Source organism: Scleropages formosus, chromosome 2, assembly GCF_900964775.1.
Source record: "Scleropages formosus chromosome 2, fSclFor1.1, whole genome shotgun sequence".
NCBI classification, from domain to species: domain Eukaryota; kingdom Metazoa; phylum Chordata; class Actinopteri; order Osteoglossiformes; family Osteoglossidae; genus Scleropages; species Scleropages formosus.
The window spans coordinates 20,259,070-20,271,903 of record NC_041807.1 but is presented as its reverse complement, the minus strand read 5'-3'; the positions used below and the strand labels follow the sequence as shown (position 1 = coordinate 20,271,903).

At 44.4% G+C, this 12,834-nt stretch overlaps 1 protein-coding gene across 5 annotated transcripts in view; it reads right to left on the bottom strand.

Annotated features, from left to right (window-relative positions):
• LOC108931525 (metabotropic glutamate receptor 8-like) overlaps window positions 1-12,834 on the bottom strand; it is a 115,439-nt gene that overhangs the window by 53,784 nt on the left and 48,821 nt on the right. For all 5 annotated transcript variants that reach the window (XM_018747306.2, XM_018747307.1, XM_029249838.1 and 2 more), the window contains exon 3: window positions 12,411-12,627. In XM_018747306.2, the coding sequence (XP_018602822.1) occupies window positions 12,411-12,627 (217 nt within the window). The remainder of the gene's footprint in view (window positions 1-12,410; window positions 12,628-12,834) is intronic.

Below are 12,834 nucleotides of genomic sequence, written 5' to 3'. Positions count from 1 at the left end.
TCTTCAAGGTTCCACCAAACACGACCGACATCAACCGCTTGGAAACTCGAGAGAATGGCCAATATCGCAGTAATGCCACCGTGCAAAATTTGTTTCCCCATTTCCCAAAGGAAAGAGAGAACCCGACACGACGTGAAACAGATGGCTGTGCTGCTGACAACAGAGGGGAGGAAGAACGTCCAGGACACGGTGTGCAATGCTGACGTCAAACACTGGCCAATTGTACGCAGATTGAAGAGTCTTTCATTATCTCACTGGACGTTTCCAGTTTGGTCACTCAATGCGTCTTAAGTATTTGCATGTCGGTAGGTATATCGGGGTATAGTAGGGTAGTAGTACCATAAGTGACACACTGGCTTAGGAAGAGCATTTTGAGTATGGAACCACAGACTGAGAAGTTACACACACAAAATTATCTTTTAAATTACCACGGAAGAAGGAGAAGTGGGTTCCGTAAGTGTCATGTGCATATTCCATATCTAGCTCAAAGTGAAATGTCCTGCACTCGACAGATACCGTTATTTATGTCAATATTGCAGTATTATGATTGTCACTATTTAATGGCATTAAGCCAATATCTTCATGCAGTAATGCACACGCGAACTTGGAGAGTAATAAAAGGTACTATGTGTTACTATTACTATCAGTCAACAGTTTTCCAAAAACGTTCTTCACAAACAAAACGAGCAGATGAGTGTTTCTGCAAACAGCACACAGGACGTCTGTCTTGGTCAAGGGGCCTGTTTCAGTCCAGTGAAATAACCAATTTATCGGAATTCAGCACAAAGCTGAATGGAGCTTAGGGTCACTTTCATTCACTGGCCATTTATAACACCTCTGATCCTTCTAAGGACAGAGGGCACCGCCGCTAAATACAGGACCTGACCTCTGTGGGCACCTGGAGATCAACGCCATCTTTCCGGTCTGATACCCATTTCACTCTGACTTCACTCTGGTAAACCCTTTGCCGGTCAAATACCGATTCTCACCCTTTGGCAGCATCACCCACTCAGACGTTCTCTTTAGCAGTTGTGTAGTGTCTCTTTTCTCATGAAAGGTGTTTTGTCAATTATTGCCGCCCGTGGTTTGCTGTTACAACTATTAATGAAGTCAGTCATGAATCATCAGCTGAGCAGTTAGACAGTTGTACCTGTTTCACTGATGATCTCCAGCACTTTGACCATCCTAAAGAATTCTACTGACAGCTGAAAAACGTATACCTCTGCAACTCATTAAGCACATTTTAATAAGCATAAGAGGCAAAATTGCTTGTAAATCATGTCAGAAACAGCTACAAAGCAGACAAAAAAATTACACCATTGCTGGGTAAAGGCACTCATCAAGTAAGGTAAAGGCCAGCAACTTCCATTCAAGTCATGGCAAACCACTCAAGTGGTTTTCACAGTAGGGAGGTATGAAAGTGATTTACCATTGACTTCTTCTGCATAAGTCTTTGGATCGAGCCATATTCTGTCATTGTGTGGTGCCGGCACTACCTGTTGCACCAGCAGGGGAATCACTACTTAGTACCAAGATCAGGAGACCAGTCAAACTATGGTCACATACAAACCTCAGCTTCTGAGAGTTCTTTCAAACCTGAACTAGACCAAAATCCAAAATATGTTAGGATATGTGGTGGTAAAATGAATGAAGACCGTCATACTCAGCTGGCCTCTGGATCCCACAACACTGGAGCAACTTTTGAAGCTGCTGACCAGTGTTAGCACACAAACAAGCAAGGTAGACCGACACTACATTGATTTTTATCACATTTTACTGAGATCATATCTGTTCGACTGCTCCATTCTCCACTCAGAGCCAGAGAAAGAAGTTCACCACAATGCCACGTTATGGCTGCAATCGCAGGAATTAGTTCCTTCTAATCCAAGACCAAAGCACACATTGTCTGGAGGTGACTGGTGGAACATGACACTATATGGCACTGAAGGACTATTAACAGTGATTGGACTTGGTAATACCTTGTTTTTAATACCCCTGAAACCACAGCGAGGGCTTGGGCTAAGTACAAAAGCTGAACTACCACAGGGGGGAATGTGTGGTTAGCAGAATTAAGAAATGTCAGAGACAAGGCTACTGAATTAAAGGTGGAATAGTGCCATTGTTGACTATAGCAAAGTACTCCAGTCGGACAGCTTTGCATGCAAACCTAACATTGTAAGCTGGCTTGGACAAAGGTAAATTTTAAAAAAATACATTAAATATTACAAATGGTACGAACTGGGACAGAAAAACTCTTTCAGCCACTCAGTCTTTCGTGTGTTCTGCATAAACCCGATTCCGAAAAATATATTACTTATTTGATCAAAAAGTACAAAAAAAAAACAACTGCAAGAGATGTAAGCAGCATCACTAAATCATCCATAAATTCAAAGCTTTGTTCATTTTGCTTGTTTGTTTGTTTCTAAAAGCTACATTGTACTTTTAAATTATGACTTCATAATGTCAGCTGTGAATGGGTAAATTACATGCCAGGGACTGGTTATATGGAAATACCATTTATAAAGCTGAGCAGGCCACGCAAAACACTCTCAAAGAGCGTATACTTTACTTGGTGAGTAAATAATTTCAGTAAATGTAAATGAGTTTGTTCATAGTTAAATTTGTATTAAAACTACATAATTATATTAATCTAAAATGTTTCGGCTGCTATCGCAATGTATTTAAAAAGGATTCCAGAAATGATAACAAATAAGCAGATGTCTGATGATGAGTAGGACATATTATGCAGTGATCAGCTGACTCACAAGGTTTATTGGCTCTGCCAGTATACGCGTGCATTTAAAACAAGTTTCTTTTTTGTCTCCAGGAGAGAAATGAAAACATGATTTATAGCCAGAAGAACACACCTACATATTGATGCTAATACAAGGCACTCTAAGACTAATTGCTCATTCCGTGCCAAACTTTTTAAAACAGATGGAGGCAGAGGCCCAGCCATTTGACACCACGGATTGAGTTTTAACAGTACGCTGAAAGCACGTTGATTTAATTAATTCGTTTTTGTTAAACGCGTCAAACAGCTGGGGAAGCAGGTTCTAACAGTGCAGTGAATTCAGACGCTGCATGGTAAAAATGCGCTGCAATCGCTTGCATTACCAACAGTTAAGTATTCTGCCTTGAGATGAGTATTTATTTGACACAAATGAAAAGTTTTACTCCATTAATCATAAACCTTGAAAAAAACAGGCCAGCATTATGACCCAAACCAGAGCACACAATGTGTGTCTGATGAATATACACTAGCTCTTACAGGTTTACTTGAGTCATGTACGAGATGAATACAAGACTAGGCCCAAGATAACATTAAGATCATAAATTTGGCTGTACCGGTTTCATCTAATCCATTCACTGGTGACCCACATTGGATCATCATCATCGCCTTCAATCATGCACATAAATCTGTGGAGCTCCAAGGTGTAGGATTTCGCCCTAATGTCACAAAATAACACCAGCTTGCCCATCTGCACATCTTTTGAGCTGGATGTGTATTTCAGAGATTGATGGTGCTCCCAGAAACTCATTGCTTTCTGATGGCCAACGTTCTGTTGTGGCTGTCGTGCTCCCTCGACGTGGTGTCAGAAGTCAGATAACTCCAAAAGAGCACAGCATCTCATTGCTTCTTGCCCCAAAATCACTTATTTTCATTTCAGATGAGAATGCATTGAGAATTGGGCAGCAGTATTAGTGCAGGTTCCTGAGTGCAAGACAACAGGCCTCAAATAGCTCCAGAAATGTCAGACAGCTATGGGGCTGTCCCACTCACAGACTCCTGCCTGCAAATTCACTGTTAGCAGTGCGATGAGAGGAAGCGTGTGGGGAAATGCCAGCACCCATGTCTGGAATGGTATAACAGCCAGCAACAGCTCTCTTCTTTTGCTCAGACAACAAAAGTACCAACAAATTCGTGAACCTACGGTGAACACCTGCAAGGACGGAAATACTTACGTCTGCACTTTTCTGCATCAGAGGAACTATAGCAACCAGGAGCGAATACATGCTCTTTTGACTGTCTCAGAGCGGTTTCTTTCGTTTCGTTTGGATTGCAGTGGTTCCCCACCTTACGGCGGTGAGGCATGATAACTGACATGGTGTCTTACAGCACTTGGGATGTATGACTGGACATGGATTGGATCTCCACTCACTCTGTGAGGAGTTTGCTTGTTCTTGCCAAGTTAGCAGGGGTTTCCTCCCAGAGACATGTTTCAGGTGAACTGGTGACCTTGAATTGTCTGTAGTTTGCGCGCGCCTCTGTGTGTTAGAGTGTGTGAGATCTTGTGTATGTGTGAATATGTTTGTGCGTGTTTCCACGTTCTTAACACTTTTTTCATAGATTTTTCACTTGCTGTAGCCATGATGCACTAAAAAATTAAAGAACGGGACAATGCTGACCAAACACGTGCCCACACCGCATGTGCTGAGATGACCGCCTGGTGCGCTACGGTGTGGAGCCTCACCTATGAGCATAAAGGAGCCTTTGAAGAGTGAAATAGTCTATTTTTTGACACGGAGTTGCTAATGTACAACGGTACTTTTCATAAATGCAAAAATTTTTACAGAAAAAGCAGTGTTAAATGACGTTCTTTGAAAACACAAATTTTCGTTAAGTCAAACATTTGTATCTGGGAGGATGGCAGTATTATTCCAGTTTTACATGTTGGCCGCTGAGGCATGGTTTTGTTATTACAAATTTACCATGAGCAGATTTCAGTGTATCTTCTGGAGTCACTAATCCCTAAGCCAGGTTGTTCACCGACTCTGTGTTCACAAGACCTCTGCTCACCACGTCACCCACAATACAGAATGATAAGAACAGGAAGCAACTAGTAATCGGACAAAAAAATTAAGCATTTCTCTTTTTTTCAAAGCAGAACTGTTTTGTTCTAGTCGATATAAAGGGTATTTCTTGGATCATTAGGACTCAGCAACAGAAATCTGGATCTCTGGCCATGGGCATGGCCTTCCTCAGAACACATCCAAAAGAGCTTCAATTGGATGTCAGTCATTCTTAGATGGATCTCCAGAAGTGCAAGAGCGGGGATGGGCTCTTTGTGTTCTCCGGAAGGCCCGACTGCTCCAGTGCACAAGCGACCCACTGGGCCTTAGGGGCGCTGGATTTGAAGGGATGTAAAGGGCTGATCAATTCAGCTTCCCTCTTCTTCCCAGCCACCGTGCCCAATATTAATGTGGTGTGTCTCTGTGGGTTTTGCTCGTTCCAAAAGCCGGGAGAGTCAAATTACTGAGCTCCAAAAGCATAAGAATCACACAGAGTTCGTGTAGTTGGTCTAACAAGCGCAGTCTGAGAATCTCAGCCAACTGCTGGCTTTGCCCCCTTTAGTCTGTAGATGTCAAACACCAGATCACAACCGAGCTGGCTATTTCACTTTTGTTTAACAAGGACGTAGAGGCAGAGAGAAAAACATAGGAAAGGAAGAAAATGGCTATAAATTACCTTCTTTGAGCTAAAGGCAGGCAGAGACTGTTGTTCCAGTCACTATGCAGACAAAACTATAATAAATTCTCAGGAACTCAGACCTGGCTAATGAACACAAGACGGGTCTCAGTTCACCAAATGGCAGGGTTGCAATCAACCGGCATCAGACTCATTATAAACCACAAAGCTTCGCTCTGAGCGCCAACCAACTCTCTGAGCAGATTCCTCAACTCAGCACTGTGGACATCGACTGAGCCAGAGTTTGTTCAGTAGCGAGCAGCAAATAGTTGGGCAAACAGCTCAACTCTTCAAGGAGTGCAGCCTTGAACCTATAGCCACTGCACTCAGGTCTGAGTTCCAATTTAAACTACAGGCTCCCAGAGGCAGATCTCTGACTTTTGCAGGCTACAAACAAGAAATGGGCATCATGTTCATTTTCACATTAATGTGTTTATGTTTTTTTTTATTAGTACTCACAATGCCACACACCGAATATTTGAGATTTGGGACCCAGAAGCACCACAATTACTGCATGTTGCATGTTTATAATTGTGAGAATAAACATTTTTTAGAGCCAAATGTAGTATAAACTGTATGCAGTGAGAAAAATACTAAATAAAAACCTTAACTATAAATTGCAGAAAACACTGTTTAATGCATTCCTTCTAAGCCAGTGTACTAAAGCATATTGGGGTTATGAATACATTATTTGCTTGCACCTATGAATGTTATTTCTGGAAGATTCACAGCCAAGTGAAAATGTGATTTAAAGGAATTCATTAGATTACTGTACTCATATCCCAGAGCCGTGTTATTCTAGGAGCTAAATCTTCTTGGTATGAAAATTCCATGCATTGCCTGAATCACAGGAAGGATATTATGCTGAATAAAAATGTGTAACAAATCCTGAAAGAGTAAGGCAAACAAAGAACATCAGCAGAATTGAGGCTTAAAGGTGTTAGATGTGTATATTGATTATTCATTATCTCACAATGAAGGTCAGTTTTCGACTCTTTTATCTCCTGTGTATAGAGAACGCGAAGGATGCCAGAACTCCATTAAATTGTGTCCTTACCGGTTGTTTTATCTACGCATCCATTTTTCATCTCACGATCCTTAATGTTACGCAACCCCGGTACACACTGGCAATCCAGTCAACAGCAAATTCATGCAATAACAAGTAGAATAAAAAAAAGTCTCCCAGTTTCCAAAACTCATTATGTAACTTGTGTGCTCGTTATCGCACAATAATACAAGCACTGGTGTTGTAATTTACTTCAGCTTTGACATCCCTCACCCCATTTTAAAGATGCTCCCCAGAAGCTATAAGTCACTCAAGTGTAAAAATAGCTGGAGCCAGTGCTCTCCGGTAAATGCTGCCTTATTCAAGCCACGTATTTCTTCTGCATGGCTGTCAAAGGGTCCTTGTTTGGCCAGGTGACCGTAAAGGTGTGCAAAGCAGTTTTGAAGGGTCTGATAAAATCAACATGGGCAGTTCATGATGGTCTATACTCATATCTGCAGCTTTATGCTTCGACTCTCCTGCATGATGTCATGTTCATGTTTCACTTCAGGTGGGACCGATGTAAGTTTAAACAGGCCCGGGGAAATGGTCAACAGCACGGTGGTCACACAGGCTCTTCCGGGCTACAGAACCGGTCCTACTGGATTCAGATCCGTACGCGGATTTGAGCTCCCCGTAGTACTGAGGGGGACGATGCATCAAAATGTGGTCCAATATGACTCAATGCAACATTATCATGCGTAGACCGATTGCCAAAGTTAAACTGCGTGCGAAGGAGTGTTACGGCGAAGCGTTCATTTGTTTGCATCACCCAGCACATCTTATGCAGAGCAGAGAGCCATTTTCCGCGTAAGGTGTGCAGCGAAGCGTCACGTTACGAGAAGAAAGGCTCTCCGTCTGAGTCTGCATCGGCCGTGCTCTTTGACAGAAGTCACGATGAAACAAGCGATTCTGCGAATGTTATCATCAGGGTGTCATTCCAGCTCTTTGCTTTCCTGAGCACATGACTGTCTTCAAATGTCAGAAAACTCTTTCTCTGGAAAATACAGGATATTCTGGCAAGACATGTGATGATCTTCATCTGGAATTCAGTCTTGTTGTTATTATTATTATTATTGATGTTGTTGTCGTTGCCGTTGCTCCTGAAGCACTTCAAGCACGCCTAGTGATAAGACATAGGATAGATACACTTGTATCAATGGTGAATGGACCACTCATGTAGGAGTTTAATGATGCATATTGGAGGAAGGAAGTCAAAAGAGCAATGCTTTTCTGTCAGTCAGAGTGCAGACCTTGCAAAGAAAAGTTAATAACGTGTTTTCGCTGCAGAAACGGAGTTTACAAAACACGCCAGGCCACGGGATTCGAGTCGTCGTAGCGCTGGCTGAACTCCCTTTAGATGAAGCAAATAACATCTGAAGGACATGACAAACCAGGTGAAAATTGCCTTCACACATTTAGTCTGGAAAGATGCAAAGACGAAAAAAACCATGCAGTACGAGAAGAACAGTCATTTTCAAGAAGGATGGAGAGACATTTTGTTAATTGGTAACAAAAGCGGGTGTTTCATTTGTTTCTACCCACCATTGTCTATCTGCAAAATACTGTAACTGTGATGATAACCCAGACACCTTCACGGCACTTATGTACAGTAATTAAAGGTGTCTTGATAGAGGAAAAATCACAGAAGATAAAAAGCTGAGAATATTCCTCCATATATCAAGAAAAAAAAAGATTCATATTAGATGTGAATTTGGAATGTTAATTACACCCTTTTGACACTCATGTAAAACAGGAACATCATGGCCCACAAACCGCAACGATGCCTCCACCACACCCTCTCCGCCTTCCCAGGCCTAGAGAGCAGTAGTGTAACGTGTTTCGTACAGGAGACCAGAAAACATTAACGGCTGTACTAAGTGGAGTTACACACAAACACAGAAGGGACACGTTCTTGAACGCTGGGGGTGGGGGGTTCAAGCCCCAACATCCCCCATTTTCCCCTGTGCTGTGAATGTCCCAAAATCTCGACAGCACAAGAGTTGCACTGTTGATCTGTTTCCTCCAAGTGAGAAACTAAAAATAGTTTAACCAATTTACACCGTCCAAAAGAGCGTCGAGGAAACGCTGTTTGTCTCCACTTCCAAAAACCAGGTGGCAAAAGTGAATCTGAACAAAAGCCTCAGAGGAGTAGCTGTACAGTGTAGGACGGCTCATTTATTTATTTGTTTGTTTATTGTTTGGGTCCTTAATTCACTGGTGCTTTCTTATGTAATCACTTACCTGCAAAATGTCAGGAAACCTGTGCAATATTAGTTTATAGATAATTGGCACTGAGCTGAAACGGCACTCAAAGGAGCTGCAGAGTGTCTGTCGTCTACCAAAACATGCTTGAAACGGCCGGCCAGTGACCAAAATAAGCATCAAGAGGAATTGTGCTTCAGGAACCGTACGCCAGAAATGATGAGAGCACTTGATCAAGTCAAATCTCGAGCTTTTGAGAGACCTCTTATCAGGATGGCAGGGATTCCCTTGGACCGGCACCTGCTGCAGCGAGGACCAGGGACACCTGTGAGCAGCAGGTTTGGCGTGGGCAGCCCCTGCCGGACGTCTTACCGCGGTTTACTGCGGACAGACCCGGGCTCTGCTCTGCTTTGCGGGAGACGCATTCAGCCATGCGTGCCCTGTAGCATTCCGGATCTTTCGCAACGTGGATTGAAGGGCTCCTGAAGTCGGAACTCGGTCTATGTTGGCTCAAGAGCAGAGGGAGCAATAGAAAAGTGGAACAACCTGTGTTTCGTTCAGAAGTCATGCTCTTCATCGAGGAAGGCTTCTCAAGGAGATCTGACCGATTGCGGTAAAACCCACAGGTACGATCGGTTACAGACTTCCCGAAGCGGAAACTGCAGAAACAAAGGCTGTGTATATAACTGCTGTAAAAGTGAGGCGCACTTTTAATGAAGTTCGTCGCATCTGCACCCGCTCTCCTTGTGCAGAGGAAGAATGTGAGGTACCTGCTGTAAAAGCACACAGTATATGAATATGCAAATGAGGAGTGAGCAGGTACAGCAACTGAGGAGTGTGAAATGTGAAGCTGCTGTAGGTTTTCTGTCTTTAATAAGCGTAGACATCCAGTAGGAGTAGCACGATGTGTCATTTGAACCCCCGGTGAAAAGCCACAGAATGACGTAGGACGGCACCTGCTGCCATCGAACCCCTTGTAGTCACGGGTTCTTGACGAGAAAGACCCCGCATTCCGGCTGGAAAGGCTACAGTGTCCTTTCACGTGCGTACTGGGGAGCAACACATCAGTGGTGGAACCTTGATCAATGTCTCTTCAAGCTCAGACCAACCAACATGTATTTTTGGCTCGGTGGGAGATAGTATTAACATGCCTTGAGTGTGTTGAAGGCTTAAAAAGTTTGCACTTTTACGCTTAACAGAGTAGAGCTGGATGTTAATTTCAGGGAAGAAATTCAGGCTGAGAAGCTTAACATTCAATATTTTTGCCCAGAGGTCAACCACCCTGGTCACTGTGCTACAAATAACCACGGGCTTTAGGCGGCAGGGAATGTCCAGTCAACGTGCTGAAAAGGTACAGTTGTCAGAGCGCGGTATCATTTTGGGATCACGAGTGACAGGACCGAACTCCCGACTCCACGGTCACACAGAACCCGCGGAGCTCCGCGACGTCTCTGAACGCCCTTCTTTCGGGACGATTTGCCCGCAGCCGAGTCACGTCGCCTGCTCAGTCTCCCATTAAACACGTCATTTTTCACGATCGGTACTACTGCAAACCATTTGCATACAAATTGCAGCGCAGAACTGAATAAAGCAACCATACGAACGGTTTCATAAGCGCATTCGCCGGAGTCACACACACGGAGCAGGTAATTTAACAAAATACATGTACAATATTTTCTGCTCACTAACCCAGCCAAACGTTTTGGGAATTCTTTTTTACAAGACCTCATTTTTATTCTTATGCCAGGCACACAACTCTCTTATTCTAATTATTCTTTAAATATATGTGTATGTTTGAAATAATTTTAATTATTAGGATTACAGTAGAATGGACATTAAAACAATCCAATGCAGCCAAACAGAAATATCAAAGCCATAACGGACACATATGAGCCTGTCACATATGTGCAGTTAACTCGAGAAAGACCAGTCAGTGCCATGTCAGTGCTACTGCTAGGGCTATCTGAGAGACGAAAGAGTAAAAATCCTCACCGTAGCACATTTTCGACCCCTTTTACTTCCATGCCGTGTGACGTATGCTTGGCTAGCCGCTAATTGGATCACGTTAATATTCTGTGTTTCTATCCCATCATCCCCCCTGATGCCGCGGATGTGAAGACAGCTCTGAACTGTCAGTTGTCTCAGGGGAGATTTTAGAACTGAGAAATCTCTTCAATCCATTTCCGTGCCACCGAGCAGAGGCTGGCTGGGGACTGTGGCGACCCAGCTAGTTGTAAGCCTTCCTGCCTCTCTGCGAGTTGGATTTAGCCCCCTCCCCACCCCTTGCTGGTCCTTCACCGCTTCTGTCCATCTCCTAGCACTGCATCCCCCCGCTCCTTCAAAGGGCAGACGGCACCCCCCCCTCCCCGATAGCGCTGGCGCTCTGGATGGAGACAGACGCTCCGTGTCCTCTGATATGGGAGGGTAAACTTCCATGAGGAGAGACTGACACCGCTTTGTGAGATGCCGAATATAAATACACTTTCATAATGAGTCCCAAGATGCCTCACTCATGCAGATTATTTTGTGCATACGTGATATGGCTTATGAATACAAATTCCACAATTATAACGTGATTAATGCAGCTGTGTCATATCTACATGCCGCAAAGTTGCAAGTGATAGTTCAGTCACTAATGCCCAATGACTGAGGATTTATCACTATATAAATATATAGACATGTATGTGTATGTGTGAATACATATAATATAAATATACAATATGTGTATATATATATATATATATATATGTGCGGGGGTGCGGTGGCGCAGTGGGTTGGACCACAGTCCTGCTCTCCGGTGGGTCTGGGGTTCAAGTCCCGCTTGGGGTGCCTTGCGACGGACTGGCGTCCCGTCCTGGGTGTGTCCCCTTCCCCCTCCGGCCTTACGCCCTGTGTTACCGGGTAGGCTCCGGTCCCCCGTGACCCCGTATGGGACAAGCGGTTCTGAAAATGTGTGTGTGTGTGTGTGTGTGTATATATGTGCGTGTCTATATATATATAACTTTCACAATCTTGTCATCCGACACAAGGCAAGGTACTGCACCCCCAACACCCTCCAAAAAGCTCCCTCTTGGTCTTTAAGCCACACTTAATTGGTAGCACTGCAGTGTAATTGCAAGCAGACACACTCATTTGAATTTCATATCAATAAATAATTTTGAGGACGCAGTTGAGAGAAACTCTCATTAATAATTGCTGAACACATTTTGCTGAGTGAATGGTGTGGCAAAAATTAAACAGAGGAACAGAGAGTGTAAAAAAAAAAAAAAAAAAATGCGACAAAAACAGCAGTCACGGTGAAAGCGCAAGTAAAGGACAGTCACTCTTGATTTGCATCTACCCCCCTTGGTTCCAGTGCCCCGCATCTCTGACGTTTCCCTCGAGGAGCTCTGCAGACAGCAGGACATAAGACATGCTTCGACATGACGTCTGACTCCTCGGGAAGCAAGGGTGCTGGCGGGGGGGTGGCGGTGGCAGTGGTGGAACACGTGACCAGACAGTCGCTCGTGAACTTTGTGTCGGGCTCTACTGCGTACAATCGCCTCTCCTTCATCCCTCGTAGTGCCCTCGCCCGAGAAGCATCCAACAAGCAACAATGACAAATGTGTAGATGCGTCACAGGAAACGCAAGGGATGCTGGATGTGTCCGCTGCTTCGTATGTGAACAGTGTAGAACCCGCGACCACCCACCTGCCTCCCGGGAGATCTGGACAAAGGCCTCCACTCCACTCTCGCCATAGTTGCCCTCTGACGCCAGGGTGGAGACGTAGTTCCAGCCCATGGCGAGAACAATGTCGAGCATGGCCTGCGCCTGGTAGGAGTCAGGCGGCACCACGCGGGAGAAGAAGTCGTAGCGGGTGTTGTCGCTCAGCTCAGGTGCCGTGGAGGCGTAGCTGATCTGAGGTATCTGTAGGGGCAACACGGACAGAGCGTAAGGCGAGACGTCACCCTACAGACATGAGAAGAGCTCGAGGACGTGAAGGAAGGACAGGAGATAATAACCCGCAATAACCCACAATAACCCACAAAGCCTGTTCAGTGAGCAGAACAACAACAGGTGGTGGAGTAAAGAGCCTCCAGCGGGGGTGGGGGGTTAACGCAGATGGAGAGCCAC